Here is a 25,010-nt window from a genome sequence, read left to right as displayed (position 1 = left end):
CTCGACAGTCACAGATTTCAATGGTCGCCCTCAACGTTGTCTGGGTGCTGCGGTTTTCGTCACCATCTGTGTCTCCGTGTTTGGACAGTTACGCGCGTCAGACGGTGTAATTGCTGTGACGCACGTTGCAGGCTGATGCTGCTGCACTCATGAGTTTCTCAGCGGGAGCCCTTTGAGGAATTTTGCCTAAACACACAGTGCCGGATACCAGAAGCATTCAACAGTTATCTCCGATCCAAACCAGACTTTGGTGTTTATCATACACTCATCTGATCTGAGTTCCTTGTCGTAGACAGAGAGATATCTCTCGCTGAAGAAAAGCTCATTCTTGCTTGACTCAGACGTGCGCTGACAGTTCAGCGGTCAAGGCTTTTACAGAAACCTTTATCGCAGTCAAGAGGCGACACTTCACACATCCATCAGTAGGATTTGTTCTCTTGTGAGAAAACTGTTCCTGCTCACCTTCAGATTTCTTTTGGACCGAGTTCGATAAAATACCTGGACCTTGTCTGTAGAAATGCAGACCCTATTGAAAGTTTGACAGTCCTTCTTTTGGCTGTCATGGTAAAACCTCAGGTACTTGGGGGGGGGGTGTACATGGCAGGGCTCTAATACAAGAATTGAATTCAGTTTGACTTGTGAGATCCCTGAGGTCCTCCAGTCTACCCTGGCCTTGAAGAGGAACAAGATTAGGAAAGGCAGACCCGGTGCCCCTCAGGGATGCATGCTCTCCCCTCTGCTCCTTTCATGGTGATGTCAAAGCCATGCGGACCTGCTGAGATCCTTTTGGACGGCCCTGACCCTCAGAAGGATCCTCTCCTCCCTCGCTCCTCCTCAGCATCCGGAACCGTTGGGTCAGGACCAACAGGAGTGGAGCAGACCTCACCCTAACATCCATGGTGTTTCGTCAGGAACGGCCAGTTTCTTATACACTTTCTGCTGCTGTTGCTGTGGATTGTTGTCCAGAGTGCCTTTTATCTGCCGAGCTGTCATGGCCGCTTCATACATCACCGCCTCAAGTTCATGACAGCACAGAGGATTATGTGCTTGGACACTGGCGAGAGTAGAGCAGTGAAGAAGAGAAGGATCTCGCCCTCCAGCCAGCAGCCTCCTCTTCCTCCTCCTCTGTCTGGTCGGTGCTTCTGGGCATGTCAAATTTGCTGCACCGCTTCTACCCTCGGGCCACATCTGTGCTGTACAATTTACATCACCAAATAGAACTGCAGTGTTTAAGCTAGTGCACAATATCTTTTCTTTACTCTAGTGTGACAAATACCTGCTGGGAACGATCAGTCTGATCATGAGCATCCTTATTAAAAACATGGCTTCAATAATTCTTGCATTGAAATGTATGTTAAAGTCTCAGTTGATCTCTGAGAAACCCCATAAAATATAAAAGTTCAGCTTCAATTTTCTTAAAATTAATAAAATGCAACAAAATACTGAAACAAACTTCAACATTGTCAATAACCCCACTGTTTTTATAAACATTTATTTAACATTGCACATTAAACAGAAATTGAGATATTTTTCTGGTGCTTCTTTTGCAGAACATTTTAAGCTGAAAAGAGAAAGCTGAGAAAACTAATAACTAGAGAGGTCACAGTGAACCCCCGAGCCTCACACCAACACAGATGAGCTTCTGCAGTGCGTAAAAAGTAACAAATATGGTCTTTGAAAATCAATATTTGGAACACATGAAGCTTTTAGTCTGACGTTTGCAACTGCAGTTATATAAAATGCCATCTAGTAAATCCTTGTATATCACAGATGCAATGCAGTAGAGTGACGGCAAAGTGTTGGCAACGATACAAAGATCACAGTCAATAAATGGACACAGACTCACACTGACGTGCTGCAGAAGTTCAGAAGTAATAAACCTGATTATCATCTTGCTGTTATTCTGATTGTCAGGTCGTAATGATGGCAGCTGATGAGTCCCATCATCCACTTGCTTCCGCTCCCAGGTCGTTGTTTTTGTTACCACATGAAACACGAGTGATGAAAGCAGCGCAGCTCGTCCGTTTTAAGAGGCTGGGTCGAGAAGGCAAAAGTCCCTGTGTGTGGCAGTGATCCTCCTGCGGGTCCCTCCTCCACGCAGCCTGCCATTACGAGTAGATGGACCAGTAGATGATATTGAAGAGGATGTAAGCCCCTGGAAAGACCACCCTCGAGTACTTGTCTATGGCGTGGGTGTCTATCCAAATGTTCACGTAGCCCCTGGACGGCTTGACTTGGCTCGCCAGCTGCGGGTCATTCAGAGCCACCTGGGCCAGCATTCGCTCCTGGCGCCCGCCGTTCTCTGGCATCCCATAATTTCCAGTGGTGTTGACGTCCATGGAGCCGTAGCCGGTGATCTGAGGGTCGATCATCATCTCATCCGGGTTGCCGATTCCACATGTGCACGGCAGCTGTACACAATTTAAAAAGTAGAGTTAAATCGGATGTGAATACTTTTCTAATGTACATGAAGCGCTTTAATATTTTTGTCTAGAATTCTTCGACTTCACCACAAACGCCCGTCTCACCTCGCTGTCAGACATCACCCAACTTTAGAAACAACATCTCTGAATTACATCTTGCGTTCGGAGCTGAAGCCATGTTTGCTGGCTGAAATCACCCCAGGCAACGCAGGCAACTTGGCTCCATGTGTTGCATCATTTGGCAGATGAAGAATAGCTCAGGAATAATTTGCTAGTGCCCCGAATGCAGCTTGGAGTGAGGAAATGTAGACGTCCTTGATGCTGTTTACAACATTTACACTCACATTTTTCTGTCTTTAATGCAGCACTTCTACTTGTCTATAAGGCTTGTAGGAAAAATTGAACTGTTTTTTCAGACTCACAACTTATTGAACTAATATTTCACAAATGAAGCGTCGTGTAATATTGATAAGTACTGAAGACAGTTTTAGAAGGTTCATTTCTCTTTCGTTCTTCGAGCCTTGTCATGGTGAGACTAGCTTAGGAAACATGTTTCCAGTGAGACCACCGTCACACAGCTTCTCTGCAGTGGCGTGATGTATAATTGGGAATACATTAGTTTCAAAGCTCTGACTGGACTCTGTTGCAGGATAAACAAACCAGATATGCTCTAAGACACTGTGGTCCTCAACTTTTCCTGAATATTTTAAGAGTTCCCAGCATCCAAAAAGCAGCATACTTAAGTTATTTAGCTCCATATCTGTGAAACCAACTGACTTTTAAATATATTTAATAACTTTATGTGTCTGTCAAAAGCAAATTTCAATTTCAAACACAAGAACTGTGTTCTGGTGACCACTTGCGTGAGCTCCCCAAAATTTCTTCCGCATTCTGAAACACTACTGCCACCTACGGTCCAAATGAGTTTTTCTATTGATATCCATGAGGTTTAAAGTGCTATAACAAAGGTGGAACTGGGGAGCGTGTCAGGGGTCTGCGCTCTCTGAGTGCTTATCTATCTTCGCTTCCACTGAAGTTTTGGGGTCGCTGGTGGGTGTGGACCCACCTCCTCTGACCAGTCAAGGTGCTGCTGCCTCCACTCTGCTGCAGCTCATCTGCCAGTGGGCAACTACGTGTGTCTTTCTCTTCCCCTCTGCATCCTGTTATCTTGCCTTTCTTATGCTCTGTTTTTTCTCACTATAGAATTAAAGAAATATTTAACTGTTGTGTGTGTCCTGGTTCCTCCTCCTCTTTTTTTCTCTGCAGTTTAACAAGATTAAAAATATATATTTCATTTGAGTATTTTATTAAGTCATATTAACTTTTTAAAAACTATATCCTTCACCTGCCAACCCTATATTTAGTCATTTCACTTACAGATGTGATGCAAAAGAAAGATAAAAATGTGCTTTAAGTGGAACATTTTTTGTGTCGTCTGCATAGATTTGTATTGATGGAGCAGAAGATGACTGCAATCACTGCGACTGTGTTTCAACTGAGGGATGAATAGCCAACAATAGCTGGGGGAAAAAAAGAGAAAGGATTTTTGTGTGGAAACTCACTCGCTCCCTCAGCTTCCTCTCTTTCCTCTCCTGCACCGTGGAGAGATAGTTGACCGCCGCATACTCGATCACTGACAGGAAGACGAAGACGAAACTGACCCAGAGGTAAATGTCCACCGCTTTGATGTAGGAGACTCTGGGCATGGAGGCGTTGACGCCCGTGATGATGGTGGACATGGTCAGCACGGTGGTGATACCTGGAAGAACCCATCCCGACTCCTTCAGAACAGACTTTCATTGTGAGCGTCATGAACTGATCCCACTTGTGCCTCCTCCCCCCGTCACATTGGTTCTGTCTTTGAAGGCCCCTGACGAGCCTTTGAGCATCTGAAGTACATCTCATGGAAGTTTTTTAACAAGCTGCTGCCGTCAGAGTCAGAACTGAGCCGTTGCTATGGAGCCAAGGATTTCTCCCCCTCCATCCTCCCTCCTTTCCCTCCCCTCCTCCTCCTCTTTCATTCCACCAGCAGATGTTAAGACCCAGAGAAAAGATGTGAATGAAAATAACTCATTGTTTGACAGTCGTTTTTGTTTTTCGCTTCCAACTTTTATTGTGACTGGTCTCCTAAATCCAAGGCTGCTTGCCTCATTTTTACTGAAATCCCAGAGGTGGGATGCAAAAACACGGCAGGTCTCGCCGCCTGAGTGTGACAAGTGTGTTTGAGATGTTAGAATATTTATAGAGATGCGCTTCCTTAAGTGCCGCAGTCTGTGTGATTTATATTTCTCCATATTTTCCTTGCTCCTCCTGGGCACTTCCTTTAGTACTTGTCAGTTCACTATAGCCTCCCGGTGCTCCCCATCATGCACCTCTGCAGTGACTTTTACTTTCAGCTGGCATCCTAACCTTCGCTATGATTGACTATCATTGTGCTCCAATAACAATCACAGGGTTTTATGATCTCACCCAGAGGGACGCGAGCGGGGACGGCTCTGCGGTCAATCCAGAAGGACACCCAGGACAGCATGACCATCAGAGTGGCCGGGAAGTAGGTCTGCAGCAGGAAGAAGAAGATGTGGCGCCTCAGAGTGAAGTGGATGTACAGTCGGTTGTACCAGCCTGCGGACGGTGAGTCAAACACAAGGGGTCATTTCACGGCTTTGTGGAAGGGACAGAACAGCCTGCTTCTTCAAGAGTGACATTTGGTTAATAAGAATTCTATATTTATTAGCAAAATATTGTCTATTTTGCATCAGTTTGACAATAGCACAATAAATCACGATGGTGGCTATATTCAAGTTTTTATATCACCTTCTCTAAACTTAAATATCTTGAAAATATTTGTATAGCAATTTTAATTTTATAATATTAAATTAAATTCAATTAATTGATTTTTGTTGTCATTAAATAATTAATTGTAATAATGTTGTAATTACTTAATCGTAAATAACTCCTAGTCCCACCACAAATATTTATATATACATTTGTGTGTGAAATATCTTGAAACAAGGAGAAAAATGGATGTTAGTCTGCCGTGACATATGATTAAAAGATTATTTTTATTTAAAGATTCTCAATATAAATCATAAATACAAGATCATCTTTTCAAGTGGTGACACAAAGTCAATTTACTACAAGGTATTTTCCGGCTTATACGTATTTTATTATTTTGTTAAAGAAATACATTTTGTGGAAATCTGCACGACTCACTGATAGAAAACTGATGAAAAACAGATTGAGGGAACAGTAAATATAAAGCTTGAAAAGATAAAAATAAAGTCACCAATGGATCAATTTCCACACTACAGAGGACCAAAAATACTGTTGTTATTCAGTTGTTTATTTTAAAAATGTCAAGTCATGAAATATCTTTTCACTCTGACTTGGAGTGATATTCAAATGAGATCTGATTTCTGACATGAATGGAGCGTGAAGATCGAGCGTAATTGTGCGGCAGTGAAAAGATGCCGGATGGATTACCTGTGCTGCTGTAGAAAGCCAGCTTTGTGGTGGTGTGAAATTTCTGGATGAGGAACTGGGACAGAGAGATTCTGTCGTCGGTGTTCAGGGACTCGTTGCCTTTCTTCCAGTAGAGCATCAAGTCGTCGTCTGTGTACGCATCTGAAGACACAGAGGGGGGTGGGGGAGTTTGGGGAGTCTGGCTGTTAGCGTCTGTCACGCCACATTATTGGAGGTTAAACCAAACTCACAGCTTTCTATCTCCAGCGAGCAGGTTTGTGTGTCCAGAGGGAAGCGACTCAGGTCCATGTTGCACATGGCAGTGACGGTGACTCTGGCACAGGAACACAAAGTGAGCCGTATCACCCATCCTTTCTTTTCTTTGGTTGTCGGAGTAATAACAGGATCTCATGTGTAATACAGTGGTTTTATGTTCAGGGTCGGTGGGGAGGTTCACCTGAGACTGTAGAGAACGTTCCCGTCGGGATACACCCGCAGCATCACGTTGTCGGTGGTGGTGTCGTGGATGAAGGAGCGTTTGGAGTGAACAAAGAACATGTCTGGCACCCAGATCTTCTTCACCAGACGGCTGTCGAAGGTCATGCTCTGGTTGTTGGTGCTGGGGAACGACAGACGCTCGTCCTTCCAGTAGTGACGCAGGTAAAGTGTCATGGTGAAGTCCTGCATTGAACAGAGATGCTCAGGGATCACTGTTTGTTGGTGGGTTGATGTTCATTTAACCGCGCCACACACGCTCACCATGTCCACCTCTGAGATTGTATCCAGACTTTCCACCTGAACGTCCACTCCGACCGGGATTGGAGGACCTAAAATTGGAGAATAGTATGTGACAAGTTTCTTTCAATTATTTCAGAAGGTCTACAACAGAGATTTAGTCAGTGGTGTAAGTATTATTTATTTTAAACTATAATAATAAAACCTGTAGCATGTAGTTTCTCTAATATATTTAAAAAAATCTTATAATATGCTGGAGATATAATTAATTCATATTTGTTTTTATTCACTTTAATTTTCAGTGGGAAAATAAACGCTATAACTTGGAAAAAAAACTATTGAATTTTAACATATAAAAAGAAAAAAAGCGTAGTTTTGTAAAATCTTTTTTTTTTTAAACAAGAAAACAATAATAAAACTTTTCTTATTTGGTAGATAAAGATGGTTTAAGGCTCAAGTTTACAGCCAGAACATGATTCAATAAACATCTAAAATTCAGTCACAAAACTACCCCAAAGATGATGGAAAATTCCAAATTCCTCCCTTGAATTTAAAGTCTCTGTGAGAGTGAGTCTACTTTTGACCTATTTCCGCCTTCTACTCAACGTTATCATCTGCCAAAAATACACGGAATCAATTGGGTCACATAATGGATCAAAGTTGACGTGGCAGTAAACAAGCTAAAAGCTGCTGCAGCAGAAGAAAGCACGTGTGTGTCGCTGACTGAGCAACAGTTCTCCACGTGACTGTGGCTCCTCGCTGTCCGCCTTAAAAACAAATGTGATTCTATATGTTGTAATCACCCTACAGAAGACATTAATTCCCTCCAGCGTGGAGATGATATGTGGCGACACGTGACGCGGGTGTACAGCTGCGCGGCTGCTGCCATTAAAGGCCGCCGTGGGGCTTTAGGTCATGTGACCCCGCCGGAGTCTTTTCTGGCCGAGGAACGTAGCTGATCGATCGAGCTTCAGGGTGAAGTAGTTTGGTCAATGTAATATTAATGTAAGCAATTTTGAGTTTAAAAAAACATCCTGGGGGTTATTAAAATAATACATTGAATTTTATGTAAACAGAGCGTTAAAATATGAGCAAAACTTTGAGCGCCAATGAGGAACAAAATAGGGGCTTTGTCTGTCGCACGACTTCTCAAGAGGCTGTTGGTTAAATGATCTGTGAAGGATCAGCGTGTTGAATGTATTTTCTCGTGTGTCAATAGTGTAAATGTCGCTGATAACAGGGTGTTATTGTTGCAGCCGTTGCTGTCAATCAAATACAAATGCGCAGAACACCAGCGAAATATGTGAATCTCAGGCGATGAGAGCAGCACGTTGTGTCCTTCACTGACCTCCAAACGCGGGTCTCATGGTGAAGTCGTGGTCGTCTATTCTCAGGAGCTGCTCAGACTTTGTCATGGGTGATTTGGTCATGTCGGGACTTCGCTTAAATATAGGGCTGCAAACAGAGCAGTCAGAGCGACACGGCTTGAGGGGAACTGGGCATCGTGTCATCTCGCTCCTGCCGTTTACTTACCCTCCAGATTTGTGACCTTCATCTTCGTCTAATTTGGTTTCTCTTCTGGACCTGCAAAACAGATGAGCAATGGTTAATGTTGCACTGACTCGCTGGCAACATAAAAGACTGATGATGGAGACGTGTTGAAGCAATTTGACTGGAAGTGAAGGTCAAATATAACCATCAAGTCTCAAGATGATTCATTAGATTGAAGCCTCTTTTGTGGCTGAGGGTTTTTCATTATCCCCACGATGGGTTCCCGCGAGGCTGCGCTCTTTACTCAGCCACTAGTTTCTCCGAAGACTCGATCACGGTGTTGAAGACAGCAGACCGTTTTGTTTCTTCCCCTCCGAATGAGGCTTGTGCAGTGGAGAAGGTGCTTGGAAACTTGGGAACGTGCCAGTTAGGGCGATAGCCAGCAGCGTCGGCCATTAAAAATCGGAGGTATTGGAGACAGAAGGTCACCGCCGCTAAATCGGACCATGACGCATGCTTTCATGTGGCCTGGATCAGCTGATCTGTTTCCGCAAACATTTCCATTCACTGTCTTTTGCACACAGACAGAAACATGGACGTGAATCTAGACTTGCATGGCTTAGTCTCTGCTCTCCAGGTGGGGAGAAGGTGGGCGTCCTGAGAGGGGACCTCCAGCTAGTGCACCCTTCTCTGAGAGGAGTTGCTCAGAAGATGTCTGACCTTCCTTTAAACTGCAGGGAACTGGTTGTAAATGGTTTAATTCTTGTCCTAGATGTAGATTTTCACTTCTCATGGTGGGTTCTGGAATAGAACCAAGGGATTACTATGCACTGCTGCACTGAAAATCCCAGTCCCTCCTAAGCAGTCTGGAGAATGTCACTGCAGTGTCCTGCTTCACCCTGGTGCATTTGAGCCTTTGTCTCCCTGGTTAGCAGGTGAGGCTATAGAGGAGTCAGGTGAGTGGCATGAAGGATGTGGAAGAGACACGGGAGGGAGAAGTTCAGCGTCACTATCGCTCCCAATTGATCGTAAATGGGTTGCAGATTGATCGTGGTACTCTTCTGGTTCGGTACTAGCCAGTAAGCCGCAGTCACTCTGCTTCTATCTGGAGTGTGAGAATTTATTCGAGATGCTTTAAAACACTTGTGTCAAACTCATGCTAGTGGGTCAAGTGATTTCCCAGTGGTGAGCACACACATTAAATGGCTGAGATTATGAATGTGTTTTGTAAACATGTCAACTTATTTGGACACCACAGAGATGCTGATCTTTAGATGTACATCCTGAGCGTGAGACACCCGTCATATGCTCTTCTATAACAGAGGTTTTGACCAACACACTTCCTCTCTAAATTGTGACCATGCATTCGTACCAGTCACATGTTTGAGTGGTGCACACTTAAGTTTTTAAATCTCCCCTCTCGCATGAGGGCTCAGTCTTTTTACCCTAAATCAAGGTAGAATACTTGATCAAATATTACAGGCTTCTGACTGTGAGGGGTGACAGTAGTCAATATAGGAATGCAGAGTCGTGTCACCATGAAACATCAACACTTGGAGGTCCAAAGTGACGTGTTTTTCATTTGAGACTCCATGTAACAACTGTGTTTTGCTGAAGCCTTTTCATCTGAGAGCGTTTTTTTGAATTTGAACAGCTGTCCTGTATATCTATGACAGAAGTTAGTAAATAAGAAGGCTTGAAGATGTTTGGGTTGCATTTGTTTGACTTGGGGAATGTGCTGCCTTTAAGCCCTTGAAGCACGTCGAACTCTCTAACTTCTTGTAGCTAATTTTATCAGCCAGCTTTAGCAAGCTCTTCCCTCACAACTGGAAGATATCTTGTCTGGTGTCACTTTTGTGTCTTTCTACAGCGGTTTTTCAACCACAGCCAGTGACAGCGTGAGAGGGGGAGATAGTTCTCAAATGGATTAATAGATTGGAGCGCGCCGGGATCGACTGAGGCGAATTTGTGTGACAACCATAGAATAATCACAGAGGCAGGGAAAAAAAAAAGGGGCGAAGGCAGAGACAGAGGGACAGGAGTGGAGTTGGAAGCCGTGGTGGTCTAATGGAGAATGGGTTCTACTCGCCTGTCCACTCAGCAGCTGGTTTCTAATCCTCTTGGCAGAAATTCTCTCCCCAATCCCCTCCCCGCCTGCCCTTCCACCACGCACACTCTGTGCTCAGCTCTTTGTGCACGTTTCTGTTGTTTCCCTGAAGCCGTGGGCACGAATTCATCTCCGCGGGGCTGAGGGTGAGGTCGCTCGCCGCACAACACAACCACGTTAGCATTCGTGAGGAGTTTGTGTGGCGGAGGGCGGTAAATTTCCCCCAGGGGCCACACAAAAAAGTGGGACAGAGACGGCCCAGAAGGCTAGCATTAATTCAGAAGGTCGCAATGCTGGGTGGAAGGGCTGCAGTAGAAAAATATGGCGTGCATTTTAAATATTGTTTGTTTTTGTTTTGTTGTCAGATGAGAAAAAAAGCTTGACAACTGTATGTAAAGTACATTTTCATTCTGATTACATTTCCATGCGACTAGCACGACATTTATCCGAAGAAATTATGACAACTCAAAGTAAAAAACGTGTCAGTGCAAGAGCTGGAATATATGAATAATAAGTAATACAGAAGCAGTTGATCGAAGTGAGATGTGGAGCTGGAAATTTAAGGTATTCTAGGGGATGAAATAATGATCGGAAATACAAGTCAGGGATGAAAATAATGCAGGTTTATCGTGAATAAACTTTCTTTTCGCAGGGCTCCAATTCCAGGTGCGGCGTAATGTGATGTCATAACCATAACATTTATGATGAAGGAGAGTAAATGGAACTGATGGAATTTAAGTTTGGAAAACTTCAGGATAGAAGCACAAAAACATGTGGTGCTTTTCAGTTAATGCAGCGAAGAGTTCTGTTGAGCATATAAATGTGATCATTCAGGAACAAAGTTGGGATTAATTTATATGAATCGCTTGAGTCCAAACTTGAATGAATTTTGAAAAAATAACGCATAACAATAACATAAGTGTTAAACACCAGTGTATAAAATGCATGACCATATATATTCCATCTTGCTGTCCAGGGTGTCCCCTGCCTCAGACTCCAGTTATTGCCACCTACTCAGTTTGAAAGTTTTCTTTAAACGTTGACTCATATTTTCTTCTCCACAGCCAGCAACACAGATTCCTCTCCTGAATGAGACGCGATCTCACTGACGTGTCCCAGGTCTGCACCAGAACACCTCACCCAGCAGGCGTTTGGAGGCAAGATGCTTTTACATTTCACTTCTGCTGGAAGAAACCGGTGGTGGCTGCTCTAACCTCAGGCCTAAATTGAGGCTCAGAATGACTCGCTGGAGGCTTTGTAGTTGTCCAAGTTGACCACTTTTGAGCTCAGATGCAGCTGGTGGGCGTGCCTTGAGTTCAGGGGGGCAAATGATGGCTTCGCAGCCGCCTTTGTTTGCTGCCCGTCTGGACGTTTGTCTGTCTAGAAATTGCTGGTGTATGTTTCAGATCCTTTGACGCTAATGGTGCGGCCAACCTAAGCACGCGGCTGCTGTACAGAACATTTCTCCAAAAGCATGAAAAGGATTTTTTTCCTGTGGCAGCCTCCCTCATCGTTCATCCTCAAAGCAGCGAGTTAAAATATAAATCAAAGTAAGAAAGAGAAATCTCGCACAGCCCACGCCAGCAGCTTCCAGCCTCCTCTGCGATTTCACGTGGAGCCGCGGCTGCGACAGAAGACATCATGATATTTTGCCCCCCTGGTAGAGGAACCAAACACTTGATTTGTATTCTCCGCCTGCGTGCGCGTTAGCAAGGAGGGTGTGAGAGGACTGTCAACCAGTCTGAGGAGGGGAGAGCGTCTCCCACATTTGATAAAAAACAAATAAAAGAGATTACAGCGCGGCTTTGGAGCACTTTTCCTCCCAGTCATTGACAGATTTTCCACGGACGATTACAATTGTGCTCCTCTTATATATTGTGATTATCTTAATCACCTCCAGGGCTGGAATGATCACCATCATTTCACGGTGCCTTGTTTTCCTCTCGCTTCAGCAGGAAAGTCTGCGGCCCCGAAAAAAAAACAAACCAAAATTGTGTTTGTCATCTTCAAACATTTCATTATGTGGATTAGAGAACTAATATGGAGCAGACTCTGCCGTTTAACCTCTGATCTAAAATAGCAGCTGCTGCAGGGGGCAGCGCGGCCGTGTGTCGAAGCACAGGAGGATTAGCGTTCGACAGGGATGTCTTTATTAAGTGACAGCGATTCAGTCGGAGCTGGCGCCGTCATCACACCGTCTTCAGCGCAGATTAAACACAAGAGTCTCAAAGGGCGGCTGGTGGGACACAAAGAGGTCTTGCAAGTGAAGTCAAGCGGAGAGAAAGAGAGGGGAACCAATCTCATCGTTCTGAATGAGGAATACATCAGAGTGACATTACACTCAATGACTCGCTATTAATAAAAATCTCATAACCTCATAATTCAATGAATTTCATTTAGCAGAGAAACGCCTGTCAGACTGGAATTATTACCATTCTCACACCTCAATTCCATTCATTTCAATGAAAGAAACCTTATTAAATATCCATAGTGAGTTAAGAAAAACTGTGCTGTGACCCAGTTATTTGAAGAAAAATGTGTATATAATATGTATTTTGAGATTCATTTAGAAAGAGACCTAAAACTTCAAAATATCAGATTATTATTAACATTGTGGTGCTTGTTTACAGCTTCTTTGCCACCACTTTTTTCTTGTGTGGCAGACACAGGATATATTTGAAAACATTCTTTTATTCTTTCATTCTTTTATTAAATAAACAGTAGTTTGGCAGATGACTTCTGCGTCCATATTGCGAACTTTTTTGGGGGCGTCTATCATCACTGCCGCCCGGCAACAGATTAGCACGTGAGGGTCATTTACAAGCTATGAATCTATGAGCCGGGTTATTCTCTATAATACATGGCAGCTCTTCATAAAGAAGGTCAAGTATAGCTACATACAGAGAAGGTTTGGAGCTTCTCCCACTACAGTTATAGGACAGCAGTGTTGTAGGTCTGTTGTCTGTTGTAAAACTGTGGCATCTTTTAGTGACCTTGACCTTCATCTGGACGGAGCTCAACCACTTGTGGCATGTGACTGGACGCGCTCGACATTGGTCAACATGGTGAAGATAAAAAGCAGTGATCCGAATCTGCGCACATCTGTGCTCCGGTCACCTGCCGACTGCTTCTTTAATTCTCCCGCATCCCTTTAATTCCCTCCTCACGTTTTCTCAACCACAATTCTCCCCGTAAAAACACAACATCTGGCTGATTAAACGGGTTCCAGATGTGGTCCGGGCCACACCAAATCCATCGGCATTAATGAGGGAGCAATTAGCCTAAATAATCGCCCCAAAACGACATTGACTCCAACCGTTGCCAGCGGCGGAAAAGGCTCTTCTGCCGGCCGGCAGCAGAACACAGCCAGCGGCACAGAAATAGATGTAGGGATTTAGGTCTCCCTCTGTCCAATCTGCTGTCTGACTAAGTCAGCAGTGAGGACGGGAGTGGGGGGGCAGGTGACACCAGAACAACGCACGACCTCGTGTCAGCGGAAAAGTCCGGTTTAGGAAGGAAGGAAGGCGAGGAGCGCTCTCACCTGGTTTGCGTGTAGGTTTCCAGCCGGTGACCCCTGGACTGGGTCGTCCTCCCGTCTCCACCTGCCAGGCAAACACAGAGGAGCACAAGAACAGCATCCACCTGCATGGTTCACATTCCCCAGAGGACGGACCCTGCTGCCAGTCAAAATCTACCCCCCTGCAGGGCTGGGAGCACTCTGCCTTCCTCTAACATTCCCCTCTCCAGCGTCCGGGCTGATAACGGGAAAAGAAAACGGCGGCGGCGGCAGCAGCACTGGCCTCGTCTACCGGCTGAGAGTGCGAAACATCCTACGGTGCTTAATCTCCACAGTGGGAAAAGCAATTTTGACTAAACCCATAAATCCTTGAGCGTCAGATGGTACAGATTTGATCCCTGCAGCGGCGGATGTGCCTGCCTCTCTGCTTGGCTCGCTCACATATCCTCCACTCTCATGTGCTCTACTCTACTTTGCGCCGCCCAGAAACACCAATTCCCACACTGATGCAGCGAGATGATTTGTGAGGTCAATGGTTTACTGACACAGGCACAGGCTGCAGCCAGGTCTCTGTCTGTGGAAGGCATTTCTGCTCTCTTCTACCTGAATTACCTGAATGTGGTTTAGGACCCGTCTTTTGTCAGTGACGTCTCGGTGGCAGTGCTGCTCAGGGTGATAACGGCAGCAAACCAATTGTCTGGAATTTGACTGCAGCTGAGTATGAATATTAAAGTATGTAAATACAGCGCTGGAGCGGCGTCGGCTTTTTAGCAATTAGACACCTGGTTCAAATCATGTTTTATGCGGGAGCTTTATGTCCTGCCGGTGCCTTGGGGCTACCCAAAATACATACCATCAATCCTCCTCTGCGCACCACCTTCCTTCTTCCTGCTACTGTTTCCATGCCAACTGATATATAGATAAAACTGTATGAAACTTTACTGAAACGCTTTGCATTGGAGACACAAAGACGAGGCAGCACTTGCCAACAATGTCAAGGACCAGATCTGGGAAAATACAGAGGGGGTCTGCAGTCCTGACCCCACCGCCAGAGACCACATACATACTTGAAACTACATTCCAAGCTCCTTAAAAATGACAGGAACTGATGTGGGCATCATTTTCTACCGTCGCTACACACTGGGAAATAATGTGTTTTTCAGTTACTATTTACAATAAGAAAATATAATTTGTTGCAGACTTCAGAATCAAATGTATTGCCATGGTCAGTGGGGATCCGACCAACTAGGAAAGTGTTTTGGAATGAAGTGCTGACAAAAAAAAAATAAATAAATAAATAAATTTGAGTGAACCAGAAAGGTTATATGCTGACTGGGCGACTAATATAGTCAGCGACTAGTTGACTAATGAAACAGTCCAACCTTTTCTTTGGCATTTTCTAAATGAAAAAGCTCATTTTGAGAAGTGCTGATATTCGCTTTTCAGTTAGTAGTTCTGACTCCCGTTTCCAGAGCTCGCATAAAAACACCTTGTTGCAGACCTCTTCACTGTTCTAAAGGCAGCTGCTGGCCTTGTCTAATCCTTCATTGCTTTTGACGCTCCGGATAACTGCCACAGTATGATCTGAAACAACCTGCCAATCTTTTCACGTCTCAGCCGCATAGATGAAATCTCCAATTGGGGAATACGGCGGATGAGGAGACAAGGGTTTTGTGATCAGAACACGCCAATCCCATTTGAAAAAAAAAAAAAGAGGTTTGTTTAATTTGGCAGTGCACCAACCGCCTGACTACTATTTGGCCGCGCAGACGTGTTGTCCAGATGTGTAACCCATTTGAAAACATTTGCTGCGTGACGACATTGTCAGCAGACCATGATTCCCACCCTCCTTTTTTTTTTTTTATAAGAGACAGTTGGATTATCAGATCACGAATTTGGGTTAGCGCCAGGGACGCCAATCTAAAAAGGCAGGTTTCAATCCTGATCTATACTTAAATCTGCTGGGTAGATACGTCGCACATGTTGGGAGGTGAGAGGTCACCGGGATATTTCACATTGACCCCACAAGTAGGACACTTGGTTGCTAAAAACTTCCTTAAATGTAATGTGATACATAATAATTTACGTGAGGTACTTTGATTTTTCATTTTAACAAAGTATTTATTTATGCTGTCTGTGTTTTAATAACCAAGGTGATGACTAATAAATACATATATCACATATATTCACATCATATTTGGACTTGGATGAGCAGACCATATTAAGAGCAAAGCAAATGCATTCATTGAGAATCAAGGCTGAAAGAACAGTATTGTAACTGCAAGGCAGAGTGGCCCTGTAGCTATAGTAACCGCGCTTAATAAAAAGCTGCTACCACATAAAAGCACGGTAAAATCTCTTCTGATTCACTGCGCATAGAGTAATTATTAATAGCGCGGTTACTGAGGAGCGGGTAGAATATTCTAGCGTGAGGAAGAGTTTTAAATAAACATGAAAAGAGTCTGATTAAAAGTCATTTTTGGTCATGCAGAGCATATTTTCTTATGCGTGAATGCTAAATTATTTTAATGTTCTGTGCGCCCTTCGGCCAAAAGAGGGCGCTGTTTCACCCAGTACTTTTTAAAAAGTCTCTTTAACCCAACAAAATATTGCTTTGCCATCGTAACAACCACGAGTTGTTATTTGTGATTTCATAACTCATCCTGTGTTATATTCGTTTGATTTTATCCTGGCTTCCGGGTTATATACGTCATGGAGGTTCCGCCAGTAAGAGCTAGGCAAAACATGTTAAACCCTCTTCCTTGACTGTCAGGCGCGTTGGGCGTAACTTTAATTGAATATGTATTTTTTAAAGCGCTTGGATGGGATTTAGCGACACAAGCGTGGATTTGATATTGAAACGCCATCGGATATTGCTCGCAATCGTTCGTTTTGAGAGTGAAAAAAGACGCCATTTGTACCTGGAAGACACAACTTTGGAACACTTAATCCACGTCTGCCATTGGTTCTCAGTGTCCTGGCGCGCGAGCCTGAACCGTGAGCTCCAACAACAACAGAAATATGCGATGACTTTGGATTTGCCTTCGTGATCACGGGTCTAATATGTATTGGATATAGACTCTGATTTCCAAGAGTGTGAGTTGCTGTGTCAAGTTGCGACATGTATCGGATGTTATAACTTCTAGCGTCTGTTAGCTTCTCGTTAGCGCCTTGTTGTCATTCTCAGACAGCTATCATCGCTACCTTCTGTTGTCATTGTTGTCAAGATTGCTGACTCACGATGAGCGTGTCACGGGAAATTAAACGTAAGTATGAGGTGGCGTGTAGAATGAGGGCAATATATAACACGATCGCGTTCCTAATTCACTTGTTTACACACCGCAGAGCTGCAGAAAGCCAAACTTAAAGCGCAGCACAACAACAATCTCAGAGAGGAAGCTAATATCTGCAACCAACTGGGTGAATTGCTCTCTCGAAGTGGTGAGTCACGTTATTGTAACGTCTCGAATGAGGTTCCACAATTGTGTAAATGTTCTGTTACTGTCCTCACACTGTTTCTTTGACTTGTATCTTGCTGTCTACCACCATTTTCTGATGTGTCCAGGCGATTACGAAGCTGCCATCCAGGAGCACCAGCAGGAGTTGGCTCTGTCCGAGGTGTTGAAAGACGTCATCGGTCGAGCGGTGGCCAATCGGAAGATCGGAGAGTGCTTTGCAGAGCTGGGGAATATTGACGCAGCCTTGAAAGTGGGTGGCGTCTCTTGCTCCTTCCTCCCGTTGTTGCTTTGTAAATAGAAACCTGGATGACTTGTTTGCTCCTCCAGCATCAGCGGTGTCACCTGGAACTGGCCCGGTCTGTCCGAGATCATGCGGAGGAGCAGCGGGCTCTTGCCACCATCGGCAGAACTTACCTCTTTCGTTATGAGTCCGACCAGTCAAAGAAGAGTTTGGAGCAAGCAGAAGACGCCTTTAAGAAAAGCCTGGCCATCGTGGACGATCGTCTTGAAGGTGAGAACTGCTTTGCTCTGTCAGCTTGAGTGACAGCCAAATCATTTTTGGGATTGTTAGAAGCTTTATTTAGTTCTTTTTAAATCCAGTTTTCTGCATCAAACACTGTTTGAGAGAACAATAGCGCCATTAAGTGAAGCATGTTCAAAATATCAATATTAGAGGGTTGATCTGAAGTTGGAGATGAAGAAAAGTCTTAAAATTTCTCCTTGAAACAGGTGATTATTGACTGTCAAAAAAGGTCCTGAAGTAAGAGCTGCTGTCTTAGACTGAAGTTGACTTTGTTGTCTTTCTTTTACAGGGAATGTGCCTGATCGGGAGGTTAGTGAGATGAAGGCTCGTCTGTTTCTCAACCTGGGTCTGGTCTGTGATCATCTTGGGGAGCCCAAGCGCTGCAGCGAATTCATCCGCCGCAGCGTCTTCATAGCAGAGTAAGACCCAGTGTCGCATGCCGTCATGGACAGAGTGATTCTATTGTCATTCGGATTCTTTCTTGGGAACCACCAGGAAGAGCCAGTTGCTCGAAGATCTTTACAGAGCAAATTTCAACCTGGGCAACATCTGCTACCGCAACGGTCAGCACTCCAACTCAGTGCGCTGTTTGGAGCAGGCCAAAGAGTGCGCCAAGAAGATGAAAGAGAAGTTCAGTGAGAGCGAGTGTTTTCACTGCATCGGCAAGGTACTGTTTCTCCCGACACTCGGCTGTTCGCCTCTGACACGCGCTCTTCCTGCCAGGTCCAACTTTCCCTGGGAGACTTTGTAGCAGCCAGACGGTCGCTGAAGAAAGCTCTTCGACTGGGATCCCAGCACCTTCAGGACAGGCAGGCGGTGAAGAAGGCCTTCAGATACGGTGTGTGATTCGTGGTTGAATCTCTGATCTGTGTTATTTAAAGCTCCTGGTCATTATTGTCTCTGGTGTTTAATCGATTTCAGCTGACCAAGGGTGTAAGTTGGAGGAGGAGCTGGGAGAAGAGCAGAATCTGAGCCCTCGCCGGTCGGTGGAACTCGCGGAGCAGCTCGGCGATCTTTACTGTAAAGTCAGCTGCTACAGCAAAGCTCTGGATGCTTACCAGGCGCAGGTGAATCCTCAGCATCGGCACATCAATTTGTGAAAGAGAAACAGCCTTTTTCTTCCCATTCTCTTGCCAATAAATCCCATAATCCCTTGCTTTGTAACAGCGATGGACCTAAGGTGTTGCTAAGATGAAGTTACTAGTCACTGTTTTGTAGCTAACTGGCGCTGAAGCGCTGGGGAAGCCTGCCAGAGAGTTGGCTGTCATCCACGTGTCGCTCGCTGCCACCTACACCGACCTCAGGCAGCACGGCAAGGCGGTGGAGCACTATAGACGGGAGCTGGAGCTGCGCCAGGGGAGCCCATCCGAGGTGAGCATGAGGCGCCGGCTTGCATTTGATCACAGCTGAAAAACTCTTCTGCATCCAGGAGTGCAGCACGTGGCTGAACATCGCCGCGGCTCAGGAGGAGAGCCGCTGCTCTGTTGAGGAAATGGACAGCAGCTATAGTGCAGCGCTGCGGTGTGCTCAGAGCTCGGGTCGGGCTCGGCTGCAGGTGAAGCCCGGGGCACGTTAAAGACGTTTGTTGGACTGCTAATCTTGTTTCTCTCATGCAGAAACGCGTGTTGAGGCTGTGTCTTGCGGCTCAGAGGCGAAGTGGCTCTCACGCAGCTGAAGAAACCGAGGCGCAGCTGCAGGATCTTTGCTCTTCCCAGGGCTGGAGTCCGGACTGCAGCGACGGCGAGGAAGACGAGGATGAGGAGGAGATGGACAACAGCGAGCCTCTGGAGGACAGCGACGTCGTTCTCTCCGACTCCGGTGTGATGTCTGAGCAAGTCGACCTCTGGCTCAAGCTGGCTTGTTCTCACTGACTGCTTTCCTTGTTCACTTGCAACAGAGGACGACTTTGAAGGCTACGACAAAGTGGTTACCGGGAGACGGAACCAAGGCCGGGTAAGAGTCCCTCAGCTAGTCCAAGCATTTCCCCCTCTGATGATTCCGCTCTCATCTTGTGCCTTTGCTGCAGTGGAACAAGAGGAACGAAAAGGGGGAGACGTCGCTGCACCGAGCGTGTATCGACGGGAACTTGAAACAAGTGCAGTATTTGGTCGAGAAGGTGGGCAAAATGACTGCTGAATGACCTGCTACTAGACAAACCCTTCAACTTGGACCTGTGTTTGTTGTTTCAGGGTCATCCTGTGAACCCCAGAGACTACTGCGGCTGGACTCCTCTGCACGAGGCCTGCAACCATGGTCACCACGGTAACCACATGCTCCTTTAACCCTTTCACCTGGGTGGTGTTGGAACGCAAGTTGCTGTCTAAGTTAGAAATGGGGCACCAGTGTTAAAAAGCTCTCCCACCTGTACTGCGACAGTTGAAGCTCTGCTCGAGTTACAAGTTTGACTCTAGATTTAATATATTAAAGATACTTGGGTTCTCTCTTCAAGACATTGTTTCCGTGTTGCTGGATCGTGGCGCTAACATCAACGACCCTGGAGGTCCGCTCTGTGAAGGAGTGACCCCTCTGCATGACGCCCTTGCCTGCGGGAACTTCAGCGTGGCCCGACTCCTGGTGGAGCGGGGAGCGTCTGTCAGCCTCCGGAACTCTAAGGTGAGCTCACTGACCTCAGTCTACTTCCAATCGGCTCCTGCTATTATGCTTTTACTAAGAGAGTCTCACAAGTTGAACAAGTGGAAGTCACATGATCTTCACCGTCCCTAGTTGGACAGTGTTTTGAGGCGCCATGATGCTGAGGCTGCAGCTCCTATGGACAAACACAGAGCCCCTCCTTCGTGTTGACAGATTTAAAGTGCAATATGCTTTTTAAATCGCAGCACTGGAACCATCGCCATCTAAGGTGTTGCTAGATGATCTGAAATTACTGACCAATTGCTCAATAAGCTGAAGTCAGGAACCCTGAAGTGCATCTTCTCCAGGCCAAACATGCCCATTAGCAGATGTAATTCTGACCCCCTGCCATCGCTGGATACAGATAGCATCATTTAGCGAAGCTGGTTCTGACCTCTGGCCGCTCTGCTTTTCTCACACGGCCTGAAAATGTGCTTAAGTGCGGGAGCTGCGGCTGTGTACCTCTCCTTCCGCCTTCTCTCTGTATCAAATTCCTCACTTGTTTCCTCTCCACACTCCCTTTTACTTAAATGAATTATTCAGCTGTTTGAATTATTGAAGTTCCCTCCCCTGCTTTCTGTTCCCGTTCACGTGGACACGGGTGCTTTTGTTGCTCAGAGTGGAGCGAGTCGCCTTGGACTCGTCCCCTGGCTGCTCCTGTAAAACCGCCACTATCACATCTGTGTACAAAGTCTGCTTCCTTTTAAGAGTTTCATTGTAACATTTCAGGAATATACAAACAATAATAGCATTTTTATTCATGCTATTTTTTTAAGTCGCCCTAGTTTTTATAGATCTTTTCCGGTTTTGTACTGTTTGTGTGCTGTTTGGAAACGCCAGCCCGAGCAGCATATGAAGCGGCATGAAAATAACTGTAATAAATGAACTTTCACGGGATTATGCAACCAAAGTCTGGATTTACTTACCGTTTTAAAGGTTTTTTCAATTCCTTCGTTTCTTCTTTGCGTCGCTCATTTACTGCCATCTGCTGTCCGTTTCATCTCATTGCATTCTACCTATTTAACATGAAGTGCAACATGTGGGTTGAAAAAAAATCACAGTGTGAAAGCAAACGAGTGGCAGATTACTTGTGTAGTTTAACTGTATTTATTGGTTTCTTGAAATATTTTCTTAAATGATACTTTATTGTTGAGATCAGAGAGTTTTTGTCATCATCTTGCTGGTGTCTAAAACAATATTTACTGTGTTTATTTGTTTTCATTATTAAATATGAATTATTATAACTATTATATTATAACTCATAGCGTAAAATGTGACCAGCAAATTGACCCTAAAAGTATTACATTGTGAGTCGTCGCTTCATCTGTCAGGGGGAGACGGCGATGGACACACTGCGACACTGGCAGAGAATGTACAGCAAAGAGTTGGACCATGAAGCCAAGCTGGAGTGCGCGGCGACGGAGAAGCTGTTGAAGAAGGCCCTGGCCGGGGACGGTGAGATCTTCTTACCCGGCTGCTCCTGGGTTTCCATCCTCTTCTGACTTATCTCTTCCCGCCACAGTCCCGGCGGCGGCCGTCCCTGCCAAGCCTTTCGATTTGCTGCAGGACAGCCAACTGTTTGATGCAGAAAACTCCGAGCCGCTGTCGTCCTCTGGAGGGGGCTGTTTCTCCAGCCAGGATTGGACCCAGAACAGAGTCGTCTCAGACTCCGACTCCAGCCTCCGGACTCATGGCCACCGGCCCAGAGCCAGAGGGACAGAGGCGGCGCTTCTTTTCGGGGTAAGCACTCCGCGCCTCACCAGGCTTTATTTGAGCTGTGGGAGTAAGCGTGTGATTGTTTCCTCCTAAAGGTCAGCAGCAGCAGCAGCTCTGACAGCGAGCCCGACTCTCCTGTGAGTCCCCTCCGTCATGTCCGTCCCAGACCCCAGCAGCAGGTGTCCTCAAGCAAAGCAGACAAGGTCAGGGAAGCGCAGACGTCCTTTGTCCTGGCTCGACCCGAGTACCAAAGTGCCATCCGGGGCCTGGGGAGCGCCAAAACTCTGCTGCAGGGTGTGAGCCAGTTCTCCAGCACCCCGGCGCCGTCGAGCAGCCACAGGTCTGCCCTGGTTCCTGAGGAGGAGTATGTGGCAGACGACTGGCTGGAGGACGACGTGGGCGAAATGCCGAAGAAGAAGAGGAGGCTGCGGGGTGAGCCGGGTGGGACGCAGGTGGAGGACGCAGTTCCATCCTCGGCCTGCAGGGCGCCCTCTAGGCTATCGGTCTCGCAGACGTCCAGCAGAAGTGAGTCAGTGAGGACAGCAGGGATTTTATCCACAATTCAACTGCGTTTTTGTTCCTGGTTCTGCAGTTCCACCCCCCACCAGCAGGAGTCTCTCCTTGAAGAAAAGCAGCTCCCAGAAGCCTCAGCAGGTCAAAATGACTCAGATGCCTGGGATGGTCAGGCTGGGTCGCAGGGAGGTCAACAGGTCACAGAGTCCCACCATCACAGACGAAGAAGACGGGCGATCGGAGACGCCGCCGCCGCCACACCTGCACCTGCAGGTCAGACCTCTGCTCACCTGGAGGGTGTCATATACTGCCCACACACTCATGTGGTGCGTGATGATTCCAGCCTCCGACTCAGACGCTCTCGGCTCCCCTCCTGGCGTCACTGCCTCCGCCCATCAGGATGAGGGTCAGAGTTCAAGAGGACGTCTTCCTGATCCCTGTTCCTCAGAGGTGCTTTCTTATTGAACCGTAACATGTAACAAGTGCTGACCCAGCCCTCCACACGGCAGCGAGGCTGAGACCTGCTCCGTGTCCTGGCTGTGCGAGCAGGCCGCCCAACGTTACTACCAGAAGTGTGGCCTCCTGCCGCGCCTGTCGCTGCAGAAGGAGGGAGCGCAGTTGTCCTCGCACGACCTCCTGCTGGCCGTGCTGCACACCAACGAAGAGGTGAGGCCGACACCCTCACCCGTGCGCGTCCCCGTCTCTGACCTCTGTGTGGCAGGTTTTGGCCGAGGTGTCGTCCTGGGATCTCCCCCCTCTCCCCGAGCGCTACAGGAAAGCCTGCGCCAGCCTGGCCGTCCGTGAGTCTCGCCCGCTGGCTTCTGTACTCCAGCACTCTGACTCAGCCTGTCTTCCAGGGGAGAACCAGCGGGTGACCCGCCTGTGCGAGGTGCAGGACGGCAGCTCCTCCGTGCTGGTGTGTGGCCTCAGCCTGGAGCCGCCGGCCCTCACCGCCCTCCTCCGCGCCCTCAAGCTGCAGGCCACGCTCACCGAGCTGCGCCTGTCGGGAAACCGCCTGAACGACGGCCTCCTGCCCGAGCTGGTGGCCTCTGCCGTCACCATGCCGCGGCTGCAACTGCTGGACGTTTCCGCCAATCAAATCACGGGGGAGGGGCTTGAGAAGGCCGTCAGCGCTTTAAAGGGGCAGAGTCATCAGGCGTTTCCGGTAAACGCCGCAACAAATGGCCGTCAGCCGGCGACCTGGCACTGATCTCTCCTCTCTCTCAGAGTCTGAAGGAACTGGACCTGAGCCAGAACCCGCTGGGCGACACCGTGTCCCAGCCTCTGTCCTGTCTCCTGTCCTGCTGTCCCGTCCTCTCCACACTGTCCCTGCAGGCCTGCGGCCTCTCGCCTCGCTTCCTGCAGCAGCACCGCCTCTTGCTGGCCAGCGCCCTCTCTGGTGAGGTCATGTGACTGCAGTCAAACAAAAAGGGCCAAGAATCCACCGTTGTTTCCCCTTCAGGCTCGGGCCACCTGAGGTCGGTGTGTCTCTCCCACAATGCACTGGGCTCCACAGGCTTGGAGCTGGTGCTGAAGACGCTTCCTCTGCACAGCCTCACTCACCTGGAGCTGTCTGCCGTCCGCAGGGGGCCGGCTGACCCCCCGCTGCTGGAGCACCTCACCAAAGCCCTGTCCAGCGTAAGAAACACTCTCTGCCTCCATGGAGACACCATTGTTTACCTTTGTCTTTGAAGACTTCCCACTGTGAAGTCGCTCTGTTAGCTTGAAGAAGTGGTGTCTCCACAGGACGAGTGCTCCCTGACCCACCTCGGACTGGCTGCCAACGGACTGACGGATAACAGCATTGCCACGCTGGCCAGGTGGGTGTGGCGTGACCTTGGCTACAGAACATCCCATAATTCAACCAACATGGCTGCCCAGGTGTCTTCCCTTCTGTGCGTCTCTGGTGAGCCTGGACCTGTCTGCCAACCCGTCGGTCACCTCAGCAGGACTCCTCAGCCTCCTCACCTCCCTGAGAGAAGCCGGCCGACCTTTGACCCTCCTCAACCTTCAAGGTGGCCTTGAGGTCGTAGGTGAAAGGTCACTTTCAGGAGTCTCACTTTGCTTTTCCGTTCACACACAGGGTGTGAGGTGTCTGGGCCGTGGGTGACCTCAGACCTGGAGGGGTTACCGGAGCTGGTCCGGGACCTTCGACTCTGCTGCCAGGGGCTCAACAAACTGGACCGGGACGTCTTGAGGCAGAGCTGGAACCATCCGGACGGACATGTAGTCGACCAAAGGTCCAAGTGCCACCTCGCTGTGATGACATCATGAGTGCGACGGTTCGAATTCCCAGTGTTATTTATGGGTGATGTGTTACTGCATTATCTTTGTGTGTAGAATGTGTTGATTAAACAAAAAAAATAAAGTGAAAACATCTTTGTTCTTTATCACAAAACAGTTATTGAGATCAAGTCTATGGCTCAAAATGAAA

At 47.1% G+C, this 25,010-nt stretch overlaps 2 protein-coding genes across 3 annotated transcripts; one reads left to right on the top strand and one right to left on the bottom strand.

Moving 5' to 3' along the window:
* On the top strand, positions 1 to 24,939 carry tonsl (tonsoku-like, DNA repair protein). Of its 2 annotated transcripts, none has more exons than XM_053844682.1 (29): positions 1 to 5,054; positions 11,283 to 16,831; positions 16,923 to 17,001; positions 17,081 to 17,176; positions 17,301 to 17,443; positions 17,521 to 17,704; positions 18,006 to 18,135; positions 18,212 to 18,383; positions 18,440 to 18,554; positions 18,638 to 18,783; positions 18,935 to 19,087; positions 19,146 to 19,271; positions 19,333 to 19,534; positions 19,614 to 19,669; positions 19,743 to 19,832; positions 19,906 to 19,978; positions 20,166 to 20,329; positions 21,679 to 21,802; positions 21,870 to 22,087; positions 22,159 to 22,588; positions 22,656 to 22,849; positions 22,920 to 23,026; positions 23,086 to 23,242; positions 23,298 to 23,741; positions 23,804 to 23,975; positions 24,039 to 24,214; positions 24,323 to 24,396; positions 24,458 to 24,591; positions 24,660 to 24,939. In XM_053844682.1, the coding sequence occupies exons 3-29, from the start codon at positions 16,977 to 16,979 to the stop codon at positions 24,848 to 24,850; spliced, it is 4,296 nt and encodes a 1,431-aa protein (XP_053700657.1). In that variant the 5' UTR covers positions 1 to 5,054; positions 11,283 to 16,831; positions 16,923 to 16,976; the 3' UTR covers positions 24,851 to 24,939. The 2 variants fall into 2 exon arrangements, with proteins under 2 accessions (XP_053700657.1, XP_053700658.1); XM_053844683.1 differs by having other exon boundaries at positions 11,283 to 17,001; positions 23,298 to 23,376; positions 23,434 to 23,741.
* On the bottom strand, positions 1,487 to 14,175 carry LOC128747104 (gamma-aminobutyric acid receptor subunit rho-1-like). The gene is made up of 10 exons (XM_053844684.1): positions 13,760 to 14,175; positions 8,154 to 8,204; positions 7,969 to 8,075; positions 6,645 to 6,712; positions 6,343 to 6,566; positions 6,137 to 6,219; positions 5,907 to 6,047; positions 4,893 to 5,045; positions 3,986 to 4,182; positions 1,487 to 2,411 (listed from the first exon to the last, which is right to left on the bottom strand). The coding sequence occupies exons 1-10, from the start codon at positions 13,864 to 13,866 to the stop codon at positions 2,109 to 2,111; spliced, it is 1,434 nt and encodes a 477-aa protein (XP_053700659.1). The 5' UTR covers positions 13,867 to 14,175; the 3' UTR covers positions 1,487 to 2,108.
* Positions 24,940 to 25,010: the final 71 nt, after the last annotated feature.

The sequence above is a fragment of the Synchiropus splendidus genome, chromosome 16, assembly GCF_027744825.2.
Source record: "Synchiropus splendidus isolate RoL2022-P1 chromosome 16, RoL_Sspl_1.0, whole genome shotgun sequence".
NCBI classification, from domain to species: Eukaryota; Metazoa; Chordata; class Actinopteri; order Syngnathiformes; family Callionymidae; genus Synchiropus; species Synchiropus splendidus.
The sequence above is the reverse complement of the archived record's forward strand: the minus strand, read 5'-3'. Positions and strand labels throughout refer to the sequence as shown.